The sequence below is a fragment of the Rhinopithecus bieti genome, unplaced genomic scaffold (assembly GCF_001698545.2).
Source record: "Rhinopithecus bieti isolate Rb0 unplaced genomic scaffold, ASM169854v2 scaffold_1557, whole genome shotgun sequence".
NCBI lineage: Eukaryota > Metazoa > Chordata > Mammalia > Primates > Cercopithecidae > Rhinopithecus > Rhinopithecus bieti.
This window is the reverse complement of record NW_016803512.1, coordinates 486,664-510,337: the sequence shown is the minus strand read 5'-3', so window position 1 is coordinate 510,337 and position 23,674 is coordinate 486,664. Positions and strand designations below refer to the sequence as shown.

At 54.7% G+C, this 23,674-nt stretch overlaps 1 protein-coding gene across 2 annotated transcripts in view; it reads left to right on the top strand.

Moving 5' to 3' along the window:
* Positions 1-23,674, top strand: part of ADAMTS2 (ADAM metallopeptidase with thrombospondin type 1 motif 2) — a 240,338-nt gene that overhangs the window by 174,272 nt on the left and 42,392 nt on the right. The window contains exons 1-7 of one of the 2 annotated variants that reach the window (XM_017888111.1): positions 3,417-3,537; positions 4,038-4,193; positions 15,447-15,603; positions 19,341-19,446; positions 20,046-20,189; positions 20,613-20,745; positions 21,990-22,103. In XM_017888111.1, coding sequence (XP_017743600.1) covers positions 15,450-15,603; positions 19,341-19,446; positions 20,046-20,189; positions 20,613-20,745; positions 21,990-22,103 — 651 coding nt within the window. In that variant the 5' untranslated portion in view covers positions 3,417-3,537; positions 4,038-4,193; positions 15,447-15,449. Of the gene's footprint in view, positions 1-3,416; positions 3,538-4,037; positions 4,194-15,446; positions 15,604-19,340; positions 19,447-20,045; positions 20,190-20,612; positions 20,746-21,989; positions 22,104-23,674 lie in introns of those variants that run through there. The other variant, XM_017888102.1, reaches the window with a different exon arrangement.

The following is a 23,674-nucleotide window of genomic DNA, read 5'->3' as shown; positions in this document are numbered from 1 at the left end:
TTTTTTTTGAGATGCAGTCTTGCTCTGTTGCCCAGGCTGGAGTACAGTGGTGCGATCGCAGCTCACTGCAACCTCCACTGCCTGGGTTCAAGCGATTCTCCTGCCTCAGCCTCCTAAGTAGCTGGGATTACAGGTGCCTGCCACCACACCCAGCTAATTTTTTGTATTTTTAGTACAGACGGGGTTTCACCAGGTTGACCAGGGTGGTCTCAAACTCCTGACCTCAGGTGATCCGCCCGCCTCAGCCTCCCAAAGTGCTGGGATTACAGGCACAAACCACCATGCTCGGCCTTTAAAATGTTCTTGATGTTTGCCCCCAAACATTAATTTCTATGACCCCAGACATTCATTTCTACAATTCTGTTCCAAAGCAGTGATCCCAGCTATGGACCAAGTTTTAGGAACAAGACCAGGCATCATCTCTCATGTAAACAATAGCAAACAACCTGTATTGTCCAATAATAGTGGTCTAGTTAAGTAATGATAAACCTGTGTGGTAGAATATTAGGCTGCCACAGAATTGCATTCTCAAAGCACGTTTAATGGCATCGGGAAATGGTTACAGTCTAAAGTTATTTGTTATTTGTTTGAAAAGCAGGATATCGGTTTTCCGTATGATCTCAATTTGGTGTACAAACGTATTTACAGAAAAGACTGGAAGGAACACATCAGATGTGAGCAGGATTTGTCTCTGGGCAGTAGTCCAATTAATTTTCATTTTCTTCTTTGTACTTTACTGAATTTTTTAAATTCACCATGATGCGCATGGTTGTTATTATTATTATTACTCTTTTAAGAGATGGGCTGTAGCTCTGTTGCCCAGGCTAGAGTGGATTGTGCAATCATAACTCACCACAGCCTCGGTCTCCTGGGTTCAAGGGATCCTCTCATGTCAGCCTCCCAAGTAGCTTGGACTACAGGCACACATCCCCACACTCGATTTTTTTTTTTTTTTTTTTTTTTTTTGGTAGAGACAAGGTCTCACTATGTTGCCCAGGCTGGTGTTGAACTCCTGGCCTCAAATGATTCTCCTGCCTCTGTCTCCCATAGCACTGGGATTACAGGTGTCACGAACTGAGCCTGGCCCAACATGTTTCTTTTATAAGCAAAACAGTGCATTTTAAATTTATGAAATTTAAATTTTTTAAATGATTTTTAAAAAATCATTTAAAATGATAGGATCCAAATGATGCCATTTAACTGAATTCAGCACTCTGGAGAAAGGTCTCCGACGGCACGCCGCAGGGCTCCGTCACGCTCAGTCCTTTATTTCTGATTTGAATGAAGGCGTCAAAGAGAATTCACGCTTTCCCTTGGCACCTCATCTCTGCAGTGGGCTGGGGAGGATTAATGAGGTTTCTGTGTTCCACCCTATGGGCACTATCTCACGTTTCCTGTGGCTGGGGCAGGGACCCACCTACAGCGGGTCCACCTGAAGGAAATGAGAAATCTTGGAGTGAGGATGCAGGCTGCCACAGGTACGTGGTCACCCCTGCATGGGAAGCCCACCCCCCTGGGTTAGCAGGCACTGCCCTCCTGGCCAGGGCCTCCCTGGCCCCTGCCCCTCATGCGCTGTGCCTGCAGAGGCTCTACTTTGCTGGGGCCATGCTGGTGCCCCTCTTTCCCTGTTGGCAGAGTCGGGAATGGGGCAGTGGGCAGGGGACTGGTTGTCAGGTGCACCCTGCTCTTCCCAGGGACAACATGGGGACATGTGCAGGCCCTGGGGATGCTGAGATCCACAGCCAGCAAAGCAGGTCAGCTCAAGCCCATGGTGGGCACTGGGCAACTTCTGTGACACCAGGTACAGAGAGAACAGAGAGGACATAGGTGAACTGAGGCTGGCCTTGCTTCCGCCTCCTCCTGGGAAGGGGCTTGAGAACTGATGGCGGTGAGGGATTGGAAGACAGAACCGGAAGGTGGACGCATGCTTCCAGAGCTAACTCCAGATGGAGCCTGCTGACCCCTGGCCCCAAGGGCTCAGTGGACCAGCAGCTGAGGAGGCAGGAGAGAGGCAGTGCTGGGTTATGAGGGGTGCGGGGCCCAGGCTGCCCCAGTGCCTGTCCCCAGGCCCCTCAGCCTAGCTTGGAGGACAACCCACAGCCCGTCCCTCTGTCAGACCCTGGGGATTAAGGAACAACTGGCCTCCTGGAATGTTCTGGGAACATTCCAGCATTCTGGGCCTTTTTTTTCTGCTCCTAGCTCATGCCTGTCCAGAGTGGCGGTCAGCAAAGCCCACTGCATACTCTGCCCACCTTTTTCTGCCTGGCCCTACCCCACCTGCCTCCTAGAAGCCTCCTAGATCAAGCCCAGGAGGCAGTGATGCGGGTAGGGGACGCCAGCTCCCATGGGGATGTCCCGGGGATCTCAGGAACCACTGGTTGGTCAGGTGAGTGTGGACTGACTGCCAGAAAAGCCGGGGCCTGCCCGCTGCTGCGCTCTCCTTTGGAGGGTTCCGGGCTGTGAGAGGGGAAGTGAGCCAAGGTTGTGAATCCTCATTGCTTTGGGTTGGACCCACTGCAAAAGTGCAGGAAATAGCAGAGTGGAGGAGGTGGCGCTGCTGGGGGCTGGGCTGAAGGCTTGGGGTAGAGGGCACAGCGACCAGGAAAACAGGTGCTGGTCATGGGCCCCGGCTGACTCAGTGAATGCGCTGTGGGCCACAGGGCTTGGGAGCAGCATCTGTGGGACAGGAGGATCCATCTGCCATCCCCAGGTGGCCAGGGGAGAGGCCATCCTGGGGAGCAGCAGCACACAGTGCACCTCAGTGCCAGAGACCTGGCTGTTTTCTTTTTCCTATTTCAAACCCATCACAGACCAATACTTCCGTACTGTACGTTATAAGTGAATTATTGAGAAAAGCAGATGTGACGAAAACCGAGGTATCCAGAAACTCTAGCTCTGGGTTTTTATTATTAAATTCTGTGGACATAAACTCAACCCATCCAACTGCTATAAAAGTTTCTAGTTTCTGTGCTTATCTCACTGTGGACTGGAACAGTTTGTGTCCACCAGGCACAGCCTTCACTTTGCATAGCACTGGGGGAGGCCCTGTTTTCAGGTCTGTGAGGTATGGGGTGGATGCGGGAGATGTATCCTGGTGCCCCCAAAGCATCCAGCCAGCCCAGAGCCTCTGGCCTCCGGAGCAGCTGCTGTTGAATCCCAGGAAGGTACTTGAAGGAGGAGGGTAGAGGAGCCCTGTGTCCGGGCAGTAGAGCAGCAGACAAGACAGCGAAAGAGTGGTGAGCACCGGCAAGGAATACAGCAGGGTGGCAGGCAATAGGGGACCATGGATGGAGAGGCCAGGATGGGGACTTCCCAGCCCAGATCTGGGGGGCAAAAGGCCCAGCTCCTGCATCCAAGGAAACAGGCTCTGTTTGCTCACAGAGAAGCACAGCCAGGGCTGCTCGATGGGGCTCTGGGGACAAAGTTTGGCACATGGTGAGGATGAATTCTGATGAGCTGCTCTTCAAGGAACCACAGGCTTCCTCTCAAGGAACGAGGCCCCCATCTCTGGAAGAATTTTAGCACGGCAGAACCAAGGTGATGGCATCAGGAAGGGCTGAGCTGTCCCCGCTGCGGTGGAGGCAGACTCTGGGGGCTGTGAGACCGTGACCCAGACTTGAGCAGAAAGTGGCCCAGGCATTCAGTTCCTGTTATTCATCCCAAATTGTGACAGAAATAGACCAACTCCCCGCCTGCCGCTCCCCCATCACCTGCCGCTCCCCCATTGCCTGTCCCCCCGGCCTCACCAGGCTCCAGTGGGGATAAAATTGGTAGCACTTGTTTGAGTGACATGTTGTTTGTCTTCTAGCTTATGAGAAGCCTCTGAGTTATCTCAAGTTTTCCTAAAACAACATTTTCTCCATTTCTTAAAAAAAATAAAGCAGAAGAAAAGAGATGATCTTATTTTATACAATATGCCACCAGCCAGGGGGCAGAGCGTCGGCAACACTTGAGGTTGCATAGCAACTGGCTTTTCAATTGATTTTTTGAGAAGGTACCAAAGCTACTCAACTGTTCTCATTTTAAATATTTCCTAGGATGATGAAAATCAAAGCAAATGGAAATCAGAGACTTGGGGACCATCAGAGAAGGGCATAAAGTGTCTTGTTATGAAAAACCAGGTCAAGACAAAGTGTGGAATGCTTGTTGGAATTTTTCAGCATTGGAGGTGAAAGGTCTGAGAAATTTTGCATGTAAGTCTCCTAGTGGAAAGCAAGAGAAGAGAGGTGCTGAGGGTGGGGGCTTGTTGTGCCCACCCACCCACCTGTAGGGTAGAGTGGCCCAGCCATGGTGCAGGAAGGCCAGGGAGTGAAGGTCTGGGGAGGATCTGTCAAGGGCCCTGGGGATCTGGGACAGGGGTGAGGTGGGGAAGCACACCCCATGCCTCATCCCAGGGACAGCCCCCTGTCCTCCTGAGCATCTGGGTCCCAACCCCCAACCTGATAGGCATGATGGCCCACCGAGGTCATCCTCAATCCACCTCCTGACCCAGACTTACCTGGGTCCAGAGAACTAGGAGACACTAGGGCTGGACACTGCCCTCAGGAGGTGTCTTCTGTTTGGGCTGCAATAACAAAAACACCTTGGACTAGGTAATTTACAACCAATGGAATTGTGTTACTCACTGTTCTGGGGCTGGGAAGTCCAAGAGCAGGACACCAGCAGAACTGATGTGTCGTAAGGACCCATTCCTCCTAGAGGGCACCTTCTAGCTGTGCCCTCGCATGATGGAAAGGTGAACAGGCTCCCTCAGGCTTCTTTTGTAAAGGCGCTAATCTCATTTATGGAGATTCCACCCTCATGACCTAATGACCTCTCAAAGGCCACACTTCCTAATACCAGAACATTGGTTCTCAGATTTCAACCTTTCAAATGTGGGGAACACAACATTCAGATTCTAGCAGGAGGTCCCTCTCCTGGCTGCCCCCAGGCCTGCACCGGCTCATGCCTGGGAAGGCTCGAGTTGAGAATCCTGTTCTGGCAGCTTGGCTCTCTCTGGGAATAGCTTCCCAGGCTTTGGGGAGGATGGCTGGAAACAAAATGCTGGAACGATATGGGAGTTCTGGCAGAGAAATGAGGTGCACGCCTTCTGCCCCAGCTCTTGTTGTGGTTCCCCGTCGTGATGAAATTTCATCTGTAAGCCCTGCCTGGAACAAGAGACCTCCAGCCTTGGGGGAGTCCACATTGCACTCAGCTGGGGCGTACGGTAGAAGGTGTGCTCACGGAGCAGGGATGGTGGGACCCTGTCCCTGCCATTCATTCTGGCTTTGTCCATACTCGTGGGACCTTTGGTGAGCAATGTAACATCCTGGAGCCTTAGATTCCCCCATGGGGGGGGGGGGTCTGTGAAACCTCAGCACACCACAGGAATGATGACAATCATAAAGGTGTTCATGCAAGTGACTGTTTGTAGAGCGTCTTCTGGGACAGGCACCGTCTGAAGCCCTTTACGTGACTTTATGCCCTCACCCCCACAGCAACCCTATGGAGTAGTCGCTGTAACCATCCCCGTTTGACAGTGAGGACCCTGGCTCCAGGGATTAAGCAGCCTGCCTGGGGCCACATGCTGGTGGAGCCACTCTGCTCTGGGAGGAGGGGCTGGACTTTGTGATCCTGCTGGTCAGGAGCACCAGCTTCAGGTTCCTTGCCCTGGTCCCCTGAGGATCAGATGCTCCCAATCAAGAATGACTTTGCCACCCCTCCCCCGACCCAGGGGACATTTGGCAGTGTCTGGAGAGACTTTTGGTTGTCACGACTAGGGGGAGGGTTCCACTGGGTTCTGGCAAGGAGAGCCCAGGGGTGCACTCAACATCCTGCCATGCACAGGGTGCCTGCCCCACCTAACAGGAATTATCTGGCCCCAAATGTCTGGAGTGCTGAGGTTGAGAAATGTATTCTGCTCACCTGAACCAACCTCTCTGCTGTCCTATCTCGCACCTGTTTGGGAGGCTGGTCTGAGGCAGGAAGGCCCCTCTGGGATGGGGACGGTTGAGAAGTTTTGCTGAAGCCACATCCCCTTGGGACATGAGCCAGCCCCAGCGGGTGGGCCAGTCCCCGGGGACTGGCGTCATCCTCCATCTGTATCATCAGCACGGCAGAGACAAGGACGAGGAGCGTTTGTGGGCGCTGACTGCACCCTGCCTGAACTGTCTTGGGCGGAATCCCCCAGCTCCAAGCTTGGAGCTGCAGTTGTTTCCATTTTGCAGGTGGGGACAAGTAAGGTAACCTGCCCAAGAACAGAGCAGATGAGATATTTAGACCGGGCCTAGAGCTGCCCAGGTGACCTCACCTGCCACCTGCAGTGGCCTCGGTTGAGCCTGGGTCCGGTAGCGACCTGCGGGACTGGCTGAGCGCGCCTTGCTCAGCAGACAGAGCCTCCTGGCGGGGCGGGCGCGGTTCCAACGGAGTCGGCCTCCAGGCTGCGGATCCCCATCCCGGTTTCCTCCCACGTCTCCTTGACTGAAGGAGGGAAGGGCATAAATAATTCAGCTCATTCCAGACCAAACAATGGAAATGGCGGAGAGCAACGATTGGAACAGAACTTTTTGCTCAGGTCGTAATTGATTTATTTAGGGTGAAACCCAGAGGCTGTCTTGGGGCCGCCGGGGCTCCGGGAGCCCGGGTGCGGCCGCGGTGTCGGCGCAGGGTGCGTCCCCGGCCCGGGCCGCCGTTCTCGCGGCAGCAGCGCCACCTGGTGGCCGCTCGGGCCCGGCCCGGCCTTTGCCTTGCGCCCCGCGAGGGGGCTGCCATCCGGACCTCTTTCGAGCTGTGGGGCTTTGGCGAGTCCCTTCAGTTGTCTGAGACGCGGCTTGTCATCTGGAAGGTAGGAAAATAAAGTTGAAGTGAGATGTTGTGTGCCCAGCCTGAGCCTAGCGGGGCGCTCTTTGCGGGCAGTAACTTATTATTGGGGTCAGCATCTGCGGGGCAGCCCTTTTGGCTCACTTCCCCAGGCCTCCTGAGAACGCCCCCACCGCCGGCCCCTCCCTCCCTGCCCAGCCTGGCTCCTGAGGGTGCTTGTGTTCATTCCTTCACTCCTGTGTTCCCTCCCGGTCACTAAGCACCCAGCAGCCAGGGCCCTCTGGCCACATTCGCTGCCTCATCCTGGCATGGAGAGAAGCTGACATTGCTCCGAGCGGGGCTACTGAGGGCAGGCATGGGCCAAGGCTGGGGCACAGAGTCGTGCCCAGCATCCACCCAGCCCTCAAGGAGCTTAGGCTTTAATGGCTCAGAGGCCAGCGACAGCAACAGGCATATCCCCAGTAGGTGCCCCATCTGGCAGGTGCCCGACCGCACCCAGGAGAGGGGACCAGGCAGGCAGCTCAGAGCCAGGGTCACACGGCCAGGATGGGGGCTGGGGCTTGGAGCTGGACACAGTCCACTTGCCCACCCAAGGCCCACAGGCCCCCTAAGCTTCTGGCTGTTCCCTGAGGCCCGTGGGGTTACCCAGACCCCTGCAGGCTGGGCCTGAGGTTCAGGGACCCGCAGTGGTTCCCCATCCTTGCCCTGGCCAAAACTCCTGACAGCCCTGGCGAGCGTTCAGCAAAGTGACCTTCGGACCCAAGGTGAGGGCCATCAAGCTCTTGACTCGCTAAGTCCCTCAGATCTGCCCTCTCAGATCTGCCCTCTCCACCTCATGGTGGGATCACTGAGCCTTTCACGCATGTCCTCAGACCCCTTCCAGCCCAGGCCAGGGGAGCCAAACAGGCTGAACCCGGAGGAAACACCATTCTTTTTGGGACCAGGCTCCTGGCGCTGCTCTGGGAGGACCCCAGGGGCCTGGACGAGTGTCTGCTTGTGCATCTGGGCAGCTCTGTGAACCAGCATAGCAAGGAGGGTCTCCATGTGGATATAGGTGGCTGCTCATGATGGCCAAGGAGGACCCTGCACATGGGAAGAGCCAGCTTGGGCCAGGGCCCCAAAGCACTCGGGTAGTGGAGCCCAGTTGGGAGCCCATGTCTGCAGCAGTCGATGTCACATCCAAACAGGTGGCAGAGCCCTCCATGAGGGATGACCACTGTCCTCAGGCCCCTGTGGAGGGTCCGATCAGCCTCCTAGGAAGCTCTTCTGTTCCCATGCTCTGAGCTAGGGTCAGCCCACACAGGACTCCTCCTGCATCCTGGACTGGGTGGGTCCCTGGACTCCATCCACGGCTTGACTGAAGGCTTCTCTGGCCTGGCTCCTCTGGGGCCCCCAGGCTGGAGCTGGGAGTTCTGGGAGCTGCTGCTGCTATGAAGAGTCTGCCCTCAGAGGCCCTGCCGCACTCAGGAGGTGGATCCTGCAGCTAGCATGCAGCCCCAGGGTCTAGAAATGTCCATCCACAGTCATACAGCACCATCTACCGCCCCCTGCTCTGGAAGGTGGGTGCCCGCGGCTGCCCGGGAGAGGACTGGATGCCCTGTAAAGCCCCTGGCTGGTCCTGTGGCCACCCTCTTGCAGAGCCCGGGCTGCTACTCCCCAGGAACACCATGGCCCAAGGGGCTCACTCCTGGTCCCCATGTCAGCACAGCTGGGAACAGGTGGAGTCACACAGACAGACTTTCTTAGAGGAGCCGTTCAGAGCCAAGCAGGCAGGTGAAAGTCAGGCGCATTCAGGACTGGGAGGGACGCAGATGACCAGGGTGAGCTGGTGAAAGAATCCTCAGTTGAAACAAGCAATGCAGCCTCCCTCACTTCTGGAGGAGATCCATATATGAGAAATGTGTGTTTCCTCCTCCTCGCTCAGGGGAAGCACAGTTCCCATGCTTGATACAAGCAAGGGTGCAGGATGGTGGGGGCTGGGGTGCCCCAGGCAGCAGGGACCCATCTGGCCTCCTGCATGCAGGCCAGGTGGCAGAGGAGCAAAGGAGGTCGCATCCCAGCAGGTGGTCCCGCTGGAGCCCAAGTGGCCCACGGGGGAGCTCCCTGCATGTCAGGAGAGTATCCTTTGCTGGAGATCTCAGCAGAGAGACCTGAGCTTGGCTCTTCTCCCTGGGTTCTGACTCCTCCCGCAGCGAGGGCCTTGCCCTGCCCACGGCCAGCCCAGACTTCCCTCCTGGGCTGCAGACCTGTCCAGCTGCCCCGATGTCTCTGCCTGGACATCAGTTTCTTTCTGTGAGGAGTCCTTAGAGGCATGCAGAACCCAAGGCTGCCTGTAGCTCTCATGGAGTGGAAGGAGTGGATGGAGGGGGCTCTGGGGTGCATGAGCAGGAGTTTGGGGATGGTTGCTTTGGGTGCTGCCACCAGGCAAACCCACTTTGGCCAGTTTTCAGTCCTTTTGAACCTGTGCTCCATGAGGCCTAACGTGGGCCCCTGCTAACGATTGGAACTGATCACCCACAAGGGCTGCACCCCCAAAAGTGGAAGAGCTCCCAAAGCCAAACTGTCCAGCTCTTCCCCACGAGCAAGCTGGCCAGGAAAGACATTGCCGTGACCATGTTCCATGCACTGCGGACCCCACGCTTTTCCTCTGGAGCTTGTCGTCCCCTTCCCAAGCCTCCATTTCTGCCTTGCTACCAATCCCCAAAGCCAGAGACTGGTGCTGTCTCTGCCTCATTGTTCCCATCCTGCAGCCCTGATGCCTCTTAGCTCCTGCCCCCAGGTCCTGACCCTCCTGACATAGCACCAGCCACACCTGCATGCATCTTAGTGCCACACTGTCCCCTTCTATCCCCATGCCTTCCTCACTGACCCAAAGGGCTTTTTAAAGAATGCACACAGCCCTTGCCCTAGTCTCTGGGCACAAGGTCAATGTCTGGGCATCATGGGTACCCCATAGCCCTTGAATGCTCCAGACCCAGCAAGGACAAGATCTCTGTCCCTGGACTCCTCTGTGCCCATCAGCGATAGGCCGGGACCTTGGAAATGTTGGGACATTGCAGAGAGAAAGTACAAGCAGCTCCATGGCTTGTCAGTTAAGATCCTAGTGGCAGGTTGAGTCCTGGGGTACCTGGACACTGAGGTCACGTTCTCCTCTACTTCTTGGGGTGCCCCCTGCTGGGACCCAGGCTCCCAAGGTCCAGCACACTGTCATGTCTTCTGAAGTCCTGCCTCCCAGGGTTCCCCTGGCCCCAGTGCAGCTTCCCCTCCCTGTGCCCATGCACCCCAGCCCTCCCCCTGCCCCCTCCTCAGGGAGTCTCCTCAGAACCCCAAAGCCAGAAGGGGGTCGTAGACCCCTTTAGCTCTGGACCCTGCAGTACAACCCCCTTGGGGTTGGAGAACGAAAGTGGCAGACTGCCTTCTTGGAATGGGCCAAGAACAAAGCGAGGCAAGAACAAAAACACAAATCAATATTTCAATAAATTATCTTGCCGCAGCAGCAGGATCACTTTGGCTGCTAAGAGGCGCTGGGAACCCGGGCTGAACCACAGAAGCCAGCATCTGGGAGGAGAGAGGTGATGAGCCAGAGTGGATCCAGTCTGCAGGGATGTGGAGAAGGGGCTGTTCACTGCAGGGCTCTTATTCCAGGGTTCTGGAATAAGGCAGTGATCGGGGGGATGCGTTGTTTCGTCTGCATAACTAATTTTAATTTGAGCCAGTGTTTACTACTAGGTAGGTGTCTGTAAAATCCAGATTTCACGACTGACCTGAGAAATCTGATCCGGTGGCTCCGGGCCTCTGTTCCTGCCAGCACTGGGCGGATGTTGCTCCCTTCAGCTGTGCCTGGGCACCTGGGTTTGCCACAGTCCTCGCCATTCCTTATCACCACCCCCAACTCTATTCTAATAGGGAAATATTCCTCTGTACCCTTTCTCCTTCAAAACTGGGAAAACACAAGATGGACTTACTTTTCGTGCAACCAGCCTGCCTCGTTGACTTGTCACCTGCCTCATTGACTTGTCAGCTGCCTTGCTCCTGTAGGCACTTGGGTTTCTAGCTTCCTCCCAGTACTCCCCACAAGCCCACACACTATGATGGCGGACCTCCCTGCACACCCCCAGCCTGCCTGCTCCCAGCCTGCCTCAGCCTGGCTCCTGCCGCGGCTCTGTCCTACCTGATGGCCTCATTCCTGCCTCTGGGCCTGACATTGGGGCATGTCTTTCTGGCTGGACTCTTGACTCCTCAAAGACTTGGCCAGGGGCTTCTCCCACTGGAAAACATACAAACTGCCCCCAGAACATATCAGCTGCCCCCAGACCAGACGCCATCTTTCATGGGCCAGAGAATGTCCTGATTGGGGTCCCCCAAAGGAGGAAGCATGTGGCTCAGAGTCTGTCAGCTGCAAGTGACAAGGACACAACTCAGAATTGGCTTTCACAAGGAGAGGAACTTCTTGATGCATAAATGACGCAGGTCAGCAGCAGGCAGCCTTCGCGATGTCCCCCAGTGACCCGGTCTCTTAATGTCCATGCCGTGGGGTAGACAGGACTGAGATTCTATCAAAGGCTTCTGCATTTGATACAGGTGCATTCTCTTGTTGTTTCTTGGGTTCCCTCGAGCAGGGGGCGGCGGTGGGGGGTAAAACTGCCATGGGTGACAGCCCCACCCACACGGTATGGTGTGCAACAGCTCTGAGAAGCGGGGGCCCGCCGTGACCACCTGAATGAGCCTGGGAGCTGACCCGCCTCCAGTACAGCCTTCAGATGAGAATGCAGCCCCAGTCTTAGCTCGACAGGGGTGTCATCCTCCTTTAATCCTTGGTGGGGGGTCTCCTGTAGTGCAGGGGCTCCAGCCGCCGCAGGCCACCACCTCACACCTTGCCCACTCCTTGGTCCACTTTGGTTGTGTGTTCACCCTGATCCTTCATGGTGGCCAGGAAGGCAGGGTGCTGGGATTGGCCAGGATGGCCCGCCCCTGAAGCCTGGGGTCTGACTCAGATTAAAGGAGGGGATGTTTCAAGAAAGGGAAACAAGGGCAGGCAGAAGTCCCTGCAGCCCACCAGGGCATTGGAAGGGACCGTCCCACTACATGGGGCTTAGGACCCTGAGGACAGGTGAGTTTATCATGGGCAGGACTCCCTTGACACTGATGCTGGGAGATGTGCCCTGGAGGAAGCAAGGCCGCTTTCCCTGGAGCCCAGCGAGGCTGCTGAGCTGTGCTGGGTGTCATGGATAGAGACACTCACACTGCAGCAGGGGCCTGCCACCATCCTAGCAAAAGCAATCATTAGTGACCTTTGTGCTGACCTTCTGATTTGGATTTGGGCTGGCATTTTTAAAACATTTATGTTAAAAGTCATGCTTGTTTGGTTTTTGATTTTGCTCTTACTGTTATTTTTAATTGACATGTAATAATTGTACATATTTCTGGGGTAGGGTGTGAGATTTAGACACAGGTATGCAATGTGTCATGATGACATCAGGGTAATTAGCATATCTGTCACCTCGGTTATCATTTCTTTGTGTTGGGAACATTCCAAGTCCACTCTTCCAGCTGTTTGAAAATGCACCATACATTCTTATGGATTCCAGGCACTCTCTGGCACTACAGGGCACTAGCACTTATTCCCCCCATCTCGCTGTACTTTCGGATATGTTAACCAGCCTCTGGCACTCCCCAGCCCGCTGCCCCCAGCCTCTAGGAACTACTCTCCATTTCTATGACATCAACTGTTCTAGCTTCCACATAGGAGCGAGAGCATGCAATATCTGTCTTTCTGAGCCTGGCTTATTTCATTTAACATAAGGTTCCCTAGGCTCATCCATATCTGGGCTGACAATCTTTTTTTTTGAGACGGAGTCTCGCTCTGTCACCCGGACTGGAGTGCAGTGGCCAGATCTCAGCTCACTGCAAGCTCCGCCTCCCAGGTTTACACCATTCTCCTGCCTCAGCCTCCCGAGTAGCTGGGACTACAAGCGCCCGCCACCTCGCCCGGCTAGTTTTTTGTATTTTTTAGTAGAGATGGGGTTTCACCGGGTTAGCCAGGATGGTCTCGATCTCCTGACCTTGTGATCTGCCCGTCTCGGCCTCCCAAAGTGCTGGGATTACAGGCTTGAGCCACCGCGCCCGGCCTGGGCTGCCAATCTTAAGTTCAGTGAGTACAACCAACCACAAGGCCCAAGCTCTAGCACCGAATCCCATCCACCCCAGGGTCCCTTCCTCCTCATGCCATCCCAAGCTCACTCCCTAGGTGGAGACAGTGAGAAAGGACATTCTTTCACCTGATTCCTCCTTCAGAGCTGTGACCTCTCAAGGCTACCCAGAGGCGGATACTACCCGGCTGGGACTTGGGATGAGCTGCAGGGATCAGGCTTGGATGTGATGCAGATACCCACTCCCTTCCTCCTGTATCAATTGGAGTAGGTGAGGTTATGCTACAGAAACAAACACACTTTGCATCCTAATGGCTTAAAACGACCAAGATTTCCTGCTCACGCTGTATGTTCAGTGTGGGTTGGCAGAGGATTTGGGTTTCATTGTCACTCAGGTTCTAGTGAGCAGCCACTGTCTTTATGTTCCCAGATCACATGCCAGAAAAGAGAGATCTCTGAAGGGTCTCAGTGGGCAATTAGATGCTCCAAACAAAAAGAGACATGCCCCACTTTTGCTCACAGCTCATTGGCCAGAGCTAGTCACATGCTCTTCTTGGTCATGATGGGAACAGGAAGTGCACCTCCCCTTGCCCTCTTCCAGCATCCTCTAGGCTGTGCCAATGTCCCACAAGTCCTGGTCACAGGACATCACACACTGATTTATGACTTATTTCATCAGGACTCATGGAAACATTATTCGAATGAGTTATCTCATCTCCCAGGAGCAGGAAATAAAATCTTACAATTAACTCTGTGCTTGGGACTTGGGAATTGGTCTGACATCTTGTCAGTCATTGACTGGGACCCCTGGGAACGACTTGTCTTACTAGGCTTGAGTTGTGCTCCCTTCTTCTGGACCTAACTGGTTTGCTAACAATACCCTTTGTTGTTTCGTTTCGTTTTGTTTTGTTTTGTTTTGTGATGGAGTCTCACTCTGTTGCCCAGGCTGGAGGGCAGTGGCGAAATCTCAGCTCACTGCAGCCTCCGCCTCCCAGCTTCAAGCGATTCTCCTGCTTCAGCCTCTCAGGTTGCTGGGATTACGCCACCAAGCCGGACTAATTTTTGCATTTTTAGTAGAGACAGGTTTTCACCATGTTGGCCAGGCTGGTCTCAAACTCCTGACCTCAGGTGATCCTCCTACCTCAGCCTCCCAAAGTGCTGGGATTACAGGTGTGTGCCACTGTGCTCAGCTAACTCTTTGTTATTTATACACACAAAGAGAAATACGTGGCTCTACTTATATTTATGCAAGAGATATATTTATGCAAGAGAAAAAACAGCTGCATACATAGCTACCAAGGAATGCACATCTCTATTTTATGGCCAGATAAATCCTTAAAGGGGAAAAGAACACGCCCAGGACTCAGAGGGACTGTTGGTTCTCTTGGAGGGAACTACTTCGGTGTTTGGAGTCTATGGTGAGAACAGAAACCAAAATGATGCTGTGAGGATTGTGGAGGAAAAAAGGAAGGGCGCCGCTCAAAGAAGCCTCGCTTTTGAAACGATACTGTACACGTCTTATTTAAGGAGGAAGTTTAGGGCGCTGAATTGAGTATGGATTTTGGTTTCAGGCTTCTTCGGATCCGATCTCAATTCTCCTACTTCCTAGTTTTGTGACGTGGGCAACCTGCTTAACTTCTCTGAGTCTCAGTTTCCTGTCCAGGACAGCTTTCTTCGTCCTGAGTCTAAATGAGAGTGCCTGCGAATGTCGTGGTGCAGAGAGGGTGTGCAGGACACGTGGTCCCGAGGCCACCCTGGCTGTCAGGCGTATGTCATGATACAAAATGGAATGGGATGGTTCCCAGTGGCTTCCCACGTGTGGTTCCTGTGGGAATCATCTGTGTATGCCCCTGTTCTTGATACAGCTGTTTTTCTATTAGTTTGGTGCCAAAGTCCTTGACGTTACTTTTAATGGCAAAACCGCGATTACCTTTACACCAACCGAATATGTCAGTTGCAGTTTCTTTTCCTGCCCTGCACTGGTTTCTGCAAGTACCTTCACATGGGCGGAACATGTAAAGTGATCGCCTGCTTCCTCTGGCCTTGCACACCACATTGGGATTTCCACCTCTCCTGCCACAGACCCTCCCAGAACTGTGAGCTCTTTGGGGTGAGGTCCGCATGGCATTGGCCTTCTGTGGAGGCCTTTCACGGAACAGGTGCCTCATAGAACAAACACAGGGACTTCTGGAATTGGGGTAATGGAGGGACTATGTGAGGCCTTAGATGACCTAGAGCTTGGCTTCCGTATCTCACCTGAAAACTGCGGTGACTTTGTGTGGAAACTCATGCAGGTGAGTGTGACTGGGGAACCTTTCCTTCCATGTCAAAGAATGGAGCCCAGTGGGAGCAGGTCCTGAGAGTGACCGGGCCGGGCCTTTGTACTATATGGACCAGATTCCCAGTGGATGGGGTCTGTCAACACTGCAGACTGCTCGGCCCCCTGCTGGGCCACCAGGCGCCAACCTCTCTCTTCCATTTCTCTCCATCCCCCTGCAGTCCATGAGCCTCATCGAGATCGGGAACCCCTCTCAGAGCCTGGAGAATGTCTGCCGCTGGGCCTACCTCCAGCAGAAGCCAGACACGGACCACGATGAATACCACGATCACGCCATCTTCCTCACACGGCAGGACTTTGGGCCTTCTGGCATGCAAGGTGAGCCTCACCCATGCAGGGCCATAGAGGCATGAAACTGGAAATAAGCCCCTGATCGTGCAAGGGGCCCTGGGAGCCTTGGCCCAGCCCAGGGAAGAGTGTCAGGGCAAGGAAGGCTGTGGCCACCTTAGCTGGGTGAGGGTGTGGGGCAGTGCACGGACAGACAAATACACATTAGAACAGAATCCGGTGTCCTGAATTGGACCTATGTGTATAGGGACACTTTTGTGTCACAAAAGTGACATTTCAGAGAAGAGGAGGAAAACAGTCTAACAAATGGTGTGGGGCTAATTTGGAAAGAAAGGAGGCCTGTCACCTCCACTCACTCTGTAGACAGAGAGCATCTCACATGGATTTTAGGTCTAAATAAGAAATGCAAAATAATGAAAGAAGATAACATAGGCGGACAGCTCCATGTTCTTGGAGTAAGAGATGTTTTCTTTAAAAGCGACAAAAAAAAAAAAATAGGCCGGGCGCGGTGGCTCACGCCTATAATCCCAGCACTTTGGGAGGCCGAGGCGGGCAGATCACGAGGTCAGGAGATTGAGACCATCCTGGCTAACACGGTGAAACCCCGTCTCTAAAAAAAATACAAAAAATTAGCCGGGCGCGGTGGCGGGCGCCTGTAGTCCCAGCTACTCAGGAGGCTGAGGCAGGAGAATGGCGTGAACCCGGGAGGCGGAGCTTGCAGTGAGCCGAGATCGCGCCACTGCACTCCAGGCTGGGTGACAGAGCGAGACTCCGACCTAAAAAAAAAACCCACAAACTCAATGGAAAAAACGGATAAATAGTAGCACATTTTAAAAGTTTGTGCATTAAAGGCACTGCTAATCCACTGGGGGAAGTATTTATGAAAAAGGACCTGCTATCTGAAGTATATGAAGAATGCCTGCAATAACAGTAAGGATAATAAAAACAATCCGGTTGGAAAGTGGGCAGGAGACTCTTATCAGGCTCTTAACAAAATATGAATGAGCAATAAATGTATGAAAAGGCACTCAACCTCAGTAGACATTGGAAAAATGCAATTGAAACAATGAGACTGGGCATGGTGCTGGATGCCTGTAGTCCCAGCCACTCGGGAGCCTGAGGTGGGAGGATTGTTTGAGCCCAGGAGGTGAGCTATGATTGCACCACTGCACTCCAGCTTGGGCGACAGAGCGAGGCCTTGTCTTAAAAAAAAAAAAAAAAAAAAAAAAGGAAAGAGAAGGAAACCACAATGAGATATCAAGACATAGCTAATAGCTTAGTTAACTTGAAAAGACTGAAACTGCCATGTCTGGGTGAGGAGTGGATAGCTCGCCCTCGAACGCAGTGCAGCCAGGGGTTGCCCCAGCCACGTGATGAGGGTGCGCTTGGCTCTTTTGTCATGGTGAGGGCACTAATGGGGGAGCAGAGCTATCCCCCAGGAGAGGAAACCGACACAGCTTTTATATTAAGTGACCCGATCACTCATTTAAAAATGTGAAATTGACCGGGTGCGATGGCTCACTCCTGTAATCCCAGCACTTTGGAGGCCGAGGCAGGCGGATCACTTGAGGTCAGGAGTTTGTGACCAGCCTGGCCAACATGGTGAAACACCGTCTCTACTAAAAATACAAAAATTAACTAGTGTAGTGGCGGGCGCCTGTAATCCCAGCTACTCAGGAGACTGAGGCAGGAGAATCGCTAGAACCCGGGAGGCAGAGGTTGCAGTGAGCCGAGATTGTGCTACTGCACTCCAGCCTGGGCAGCAGAGTATGAGACTGTCTCAAAAAAAAAAAAAAAAAAAGACGGACCAAGATGTAAGACAAAACAAAAAGTTTGAAAACTGGCTCTAGAGGAAACAGAGATAATTTAGAGAGAAGAAAAGCAGGTTTTTAAAAGTAGTATTCCCAGAATGTTTGAGAAAATACATCCATAAACCCAGAGGAGGTTTCTATGAAGAATTAGAGAACAACAAAGCATTTGTATAAAATTATGGATAGGATGGGGAAAGTAAAAAATTTGAAAGCTAGACCGGGCACAGTGGCTCATGCCTGTAATCCCAGCACTTTGGGAGGCCAAGGCTGGCGGATCACAAGGTCAGGAGATCGAGACCAGCCTGGCCAACATGGTGAAATCCCGTCTCTACTAAAAATACAAAAATTAGCCGGGCAAAGGTGGCAGGCGCCTGTAGTCCTAGCTACTTGGGAGGCTGAGGCAGGAGAATCGCTTGAACCCGGGAGGCAGAGGTTGCAGTGAGCCAGGATCACGCCACTGCACTCCAGCCTGGGTGACAGAGTGAGACCCTATCTTAAAAAAAAAAAAAAAAAAAATCGAAAGCTGAAATGAAAAGTCAAGGGCATCTCCCAATGGGAGCAAAAGACAAAAAGATGAACATGAGAGAAGTTAGGAGACATATCCTCCATCGAGGAGGCACACTCTGTCTAATAAGATTCCGGATGGAGGAAACAGCCACACAGTAAAATAAGAGGGAAGAAAACAAAGAAAAACATAAAGATGCGCTTTCAAATCTCGCAGGCTCCTGTAATGCTAAGTAGGAGGAATGAAAAGTCTCCCACGAGGCAGATGCATCTGCAAGCCTTGCACACAAAGGACAAAGAGGAGATGGCAGCGTTCCACTCCGGCACACAGACTCAACACTCGTCTCAAAATCCGCAGAGCAAAAAACGCAGATTTCCCTATTTATTACAATGGGAAAAGACAAGGGTTGGATCACCACACTTCTATTTTTAGGGGCATACACCGCCAGCTCACCCGGGATCCCAGCGACCCTCCTTCCCTTCTCTGTGGAACACATGGCCTCAGGGTCTCTCACCGGGGCATGGCAGGAGTGAGGGCAGGTTGGGGTTCTGAAAGTCAGGGCTCCATGCTTGGCAGGCCTCTAGGAAGACTCCCAGGGGTACAAGTAGAGACCTCATGTGGCATCCATATCCCTGTATGCACTTCTCTGTTTTGTCCAAGCCGCCTCCCTCTGCTGAGACAAGAGCTGGGGAAATGAATCGGTCTCATTATCTGTCTTCCGCAGTTTGACGTGGGGTCTCAGCATCATGAGCTTCTGCCACCCTCCCCCTGGCCCTGGGCTGTCATAGGCCACTGGTCTCATCTTCTGCGGTGGCTCTGACCTCTCAGTCCACACCAGCCAGCCCCCTCTGGGAGATTCTGCAGGCTAGTGTGGCACATGGGCTGAACAGCTTTGCAGCCTTCTGCGGCGTTATGGAAACAGGTTTAGCTGGGGTCTCAAGGACCCCAGAGACACAAGGGGAGACCCAGGAAAAACCCCCAGAGGAGGTGGGCTTGGAGGGTGTGATGCCAGGCAGATGAGGGGCAGGATGCCTCTAGCAGGGAGAGAAGTGTGGAAGCATGTGCTGCTCAGGGGCCACTCAGTGAGGCAGACAGTGGGCAGGGGCAGGCAGCGTGAAAGAGAATGGCAGGCAGGAAACTGTCAGGTATCAGACAAGCCATAGCAGGTGACATCTGACTAAGCAGAGGGCCCCAGCTGCAGTATAGCTGTTGCAGGCAGAACGGCCACGGGGCTTGCATGGTGATGGGCTGGGGGCCTGCTGTCAGCCAGATGTCACAGGCTATGAGGTGTCTGCTATGGTGTCTTCTGAGCTGTGCCAGCTGGGGGTAGTTACCTGTGGAACAGGAGGCACTGGGGCCTTGAGGAGAAGCAGCGCCTGGGAGTTGGGCCAGGCCTCACCTTCCCATTCAGTCTATGGCAGCGTCTAGAGCCGCCTCTTGTCTCCTCCCAGGCTATGCTCCCGTCACCGGCATGTGCCACCCAGTCCGCAGCTGCACCCTGAACCACGAGGACGGCTTCTCCTCAGCCTTCGTGGTGGCCCATGAGACTGGCCACGTGTAAGTGGAAGGGCGGGGCACAGAGGGGCCTCCCTAGGATCCCCAGCCCTGGCTGCCCACTTCTCTGTGCCTTAAGAGGGACACATACTGTGTGAAAGCCACTTGGGGTGTGGTCTCCTGTCTTCCCAGCACTGGGCAGTGCTGGCCCAAGGCCCACTGTCTGCTGAAGGCAACAACCAAAGGAGGAAGGGCTCACCTGCAGACTGAGCAGGCGCCCTGGGCCAGCTAGAGCTTGGGCCTTGCCACATTATCCCATCCAAGCCCCCAGGCAGGGTGGGCTCTACCCCATGTTGTAAAGGAGGATCGGAGGTTTGGAGGGTGGCTCGCCCAGAAAGCTGGAGGCAGGGAAGCCATGGTTCCGCCAAGGTGTGCATGCCCCTCCTGGGGACAGGATACCTGGGGACTACCCGCTGGACACTGTCTCCCCAGAGTGCCTCAGCTTTCAAAGTGCAGCAGGTCGGTGCCACCCGGCTCAGGGTGGGCCAAGGTCAGGGGAAGCCCGTGAGGGAAAGATGGGGCTCCCTCCTATCATCGGGGCAGGGTGGGGCTGGCAGGCCCGTGTGCCAATAGGATTCAACCAGCTGCCTCACCCCTCACAGGCTGGGCATGGAGCATGACGGGCAGGGCAACCGCTGCGGCGACGAGGTGCGGCTGGGCAGCATCATGGCGCCCCTGGTGCAGGCCGCCTTCCACCGCTTCCATTGGTCCCGCTGCAGCCAGCAGGAGCTGAGTCGCTACTTGCAGTGAGTACCACCCTTGTCCTCCGAGGGCGACCCCTCAGTCCCTGGGCTCAGCTCTGGGAGGGTGCAAGTCCCCATGCACCGGAGCCAGAGCCCTCCAACCTCAGGTCCCCTAGCCTTGTGTGCAGGGGAGGAGAGAGGACACACCTGTGAGAGGAGCCTGGTGTCTGGAGGAGAACCCATTGTCAGGAGTCTGTCCTTGAATGGCAAGTAGGCAAGGCAGCTACCCTGGGGTCTGCGCAAGCCGGGTCCTGGTATCTTACACCAAGGACAAGAGACACAGCAGGGAAACTGAGGCAGCACAGCCAGGGGCCGGGATGTGCAGGTAGGGCTGCTGTGGCAGCTCCAGCAGGGGCCTTAGCTGCCTCCAGGGCTGGATGGTCAGCCATGCTGAACGCTTCTTGAGGTTCCGTGTGTCCCCCACAGCTCCTATGACTGCCTGCGGGATGACCCCTTTGCCCACGACTGGCCGGCACTGCCCCAGCTCCCAGGGCTGCACTACTCCATGAACGAGCAGTGCCGCTTTGACTTCGGCCTGGGTTACATGATGTGCACAGCGGTGAGTGTGGCAGCCCTGCAGCGGGGTCCCCTCCCAGACCTCAGGGGAAGTGTGCTGGTGTTGGGGCAGCTCCTGGGACAGTGTGAGGATCAGCCCAGCATGGGGAGCGCAGAGCAGCCCTCCAGAGTGGCAGCCTCTCCCTCTGCACCCACCACTCCCTACCCGCTAGGCACCCTGAGCCCACCTGGCAGGCCCAGATGGTCCTAGGCAGGAAGCACATGGGTGACAGGGCTGTGACCAGGGTGTCAGCCAGGGGCAGTGAGAGCCTGGCAAGGCCTTTGTGTCAGCCTGCAGAGGTCAGGAGAGCTCCCAAGGAAGAAGGGAGGCCTGCAGGCTAAGCAGAAGGAGAGGGCATTCAGGAAGGGAGGGCCATGGACACAGAGGCCTGGAGGAGAGCGTGGCAGGCATAGGAGCACTCGATGCTCTCCAGGGCCGAGGGCCAGGGCTGAGCCGTCAGAGGAACTGGCCATCAGGGTGGAGGCCATGCGGGGGAGCTTCGGTGTCTGTGAGTGTCTTAATGCTTGCCTCTGCTGCATGAAGGAAGGAAGCAAAGTAGTCCCATTTTACAGATGAGGAAACGGAGGCCCAGAGAGGCTAGGTAACCTGCCTGAGTCCACACAGTGAGCAAGTGATGGAGTCGAGTACCAATGCAGGAGGGCTAACTCCTTCCAGGACCCCCTAAGGAGCAGGGTGGACTCGGTTCTCATGGCGATGGGGGGCTCTGGAAAGGCTTGAGTAGGGGAGCCTCAGGGCCGCGGCTGAGTTTCAGCTGATCCCTCAGGGCTGTCCTGCGGGAAGTGCTATCAGGACAGGAAGCAGAAAGGCCAGGCAAGAGGACTGTGAAGTCTGGGGAGGCCGAGGCTGCAGAGGGGGCAGGCCTGTGGGGTGGGGGCAGGGCTTCACCTGGGTTTAGGAGGGGAATCCACAGCAAAGAAAGGGTCAAAAGGGACGCACTTAGCCTCAGGCGGGCACACAGGGCCCAGCTGCCTGCCAGGCCCTCTGAGGTGTGCAGCCTCCAAGGAATGGAAGCAGAGAGGCCCAGCCACGTCCAGGGATGCGGCAGCCCCCACGCTGTACGGGCAGGGTCCTCACCGCTCCAGAATCATGACATGCACCAGCCACACAGGCCCATCACGGGCCAGTCCCACTGGGGCATCTCAGGTTACAGGACCCGGGGCGTGGGTGGCACCCCTGGGAGGTCCCTGAGGCGGGAGGGCCTGGCAAGCTGTGGTTCTGTCTTCCAGTTCCGGACTTTCGACCCCTGCAAGCAGCTGTGGTGCAGCCACCCCGACAACCCCTACTTCTGCAAGACCAAGAAGGGACCCCCCTTGGACGGGACTATGTGTGCACCTGGCAAGGTGAGGCAGGATCAAGGGCAGCAGTGCAGAGGCCAGGAATCTTAGGTGCCCAGGTCGCCAGGGACAGGCCCTGAAGTGGAGATGGGGGGCCCTCTCAGGGACCTCTGCTGCCCTCTCCTCTCCCCTTTCTAATTACCCCTCACACAGTATACGCCAGAGCTGCCTCCACCCTGTGCTGGAGCACACCTGGCATCTGAGAGCTCCTCACAGTGCTTCATGCCCCCCACTCAGAAATCCCCTTCTAAGGAGTAATTTCTGGGGTCCTGGCAGCCTTTGGTTACCCTTGGGCACTGTGGGTCACCTCACCTTGAGGTCAGCATTGGAGTCCTCGGGCCCAGCATGAGGCTTAACCTCTCCATCCCCAGGATCTCCGTGTTTGTCCCTCGCTGGGCACGCTGTCCTTCAAGGTCACTTGATGGCTGCCCCAGGCCCACTTCCCACCCCCGGTGACTCTTGAAAGAAGGGCGTCTTCCCCATGGTCCTCCCAGAACTCCAGACCTGATTCTCATTGGTTCAGATGAAATCACACACCCCCTACTCTGCCAGTTAGTTGCTAGGGGGCTGGCATATGCAAATGAGCAAAGCCTGGATCCCTGCCCAGGAAGGCTCAGCCCCACTGAGACCACCCTGGCCCTGCAGTGGGGGCAGGGAGTGGGGCGTGGACACCGGTGCACATCCCAGCCAGGCCTGGAACCCCCCCAGACTGTCTGGACCTGTGGCTCCTTGATGGAAGTCTTTGGCTCGGGACTGGGCCAGCCACCTAATTTTAGTCCCTGGTGGAGCTTCTGAAAGAAACAAATTCCCAGGCCCATCCCTGAAGACTTTTGTTGGGGGCAGGATCCAATAATTGTTTTGGGTGTTCTTTTTTAAACTATGGTAAAATTCACTATCTGAACCACTTTAAAGTGCACAGCTCAGGCCGGGCACAGTGGCTTATGCCTGTTATTCCAGCACTTTGGGAGGCCGAGGCGGATGGATCGCCTGAGGTCAGAAGTTCAAGACCAGTCTGGTTAACATAGCAAAATCCCGTCTCTACTAAAAATACAAAAATTAGCCAGGTGCAGTGGTTGGTGCCTGTAATCCCAGCTACTCAGGAGGCTGAGGCATGAAAATCTCTTGAGCCCGGGAGGCAGAGGTTGCAGTGACCTGAGATTGCGTCACTGCACTCCAGTCTGGACGACAGAGCAAGACCCTGTCTCAAAAACTAAAAATAAAAGTGAAGTGCACCATTCGGTGGCATTTAGTACATTCGCAATGTCGGGCAACCGTCACCACTACCCGGTCCCAGAGCTTTTCATCACTGCAAAAAGGAAGTCTCATTTATCAGTCACTCCTCCCTTCCCTCCTCACCCCATCCCCTGGCTAACACCAGTCTGCTTTCTGTCTCTGTAGAGTTGCCTATTCCGGAATTTCATATAAATGGAATCATACATATGTGGCTTTTTGTATCTGACTCACTTCATTCAGCAGAATGGTTCCAAGGGTCATCCTGTGTGGCATCTGTCCGCTTTCCATTCCTCTCGATCACTGAATAACCTCCCGTCATGTGGATGTCCCACATTTGGTGCATC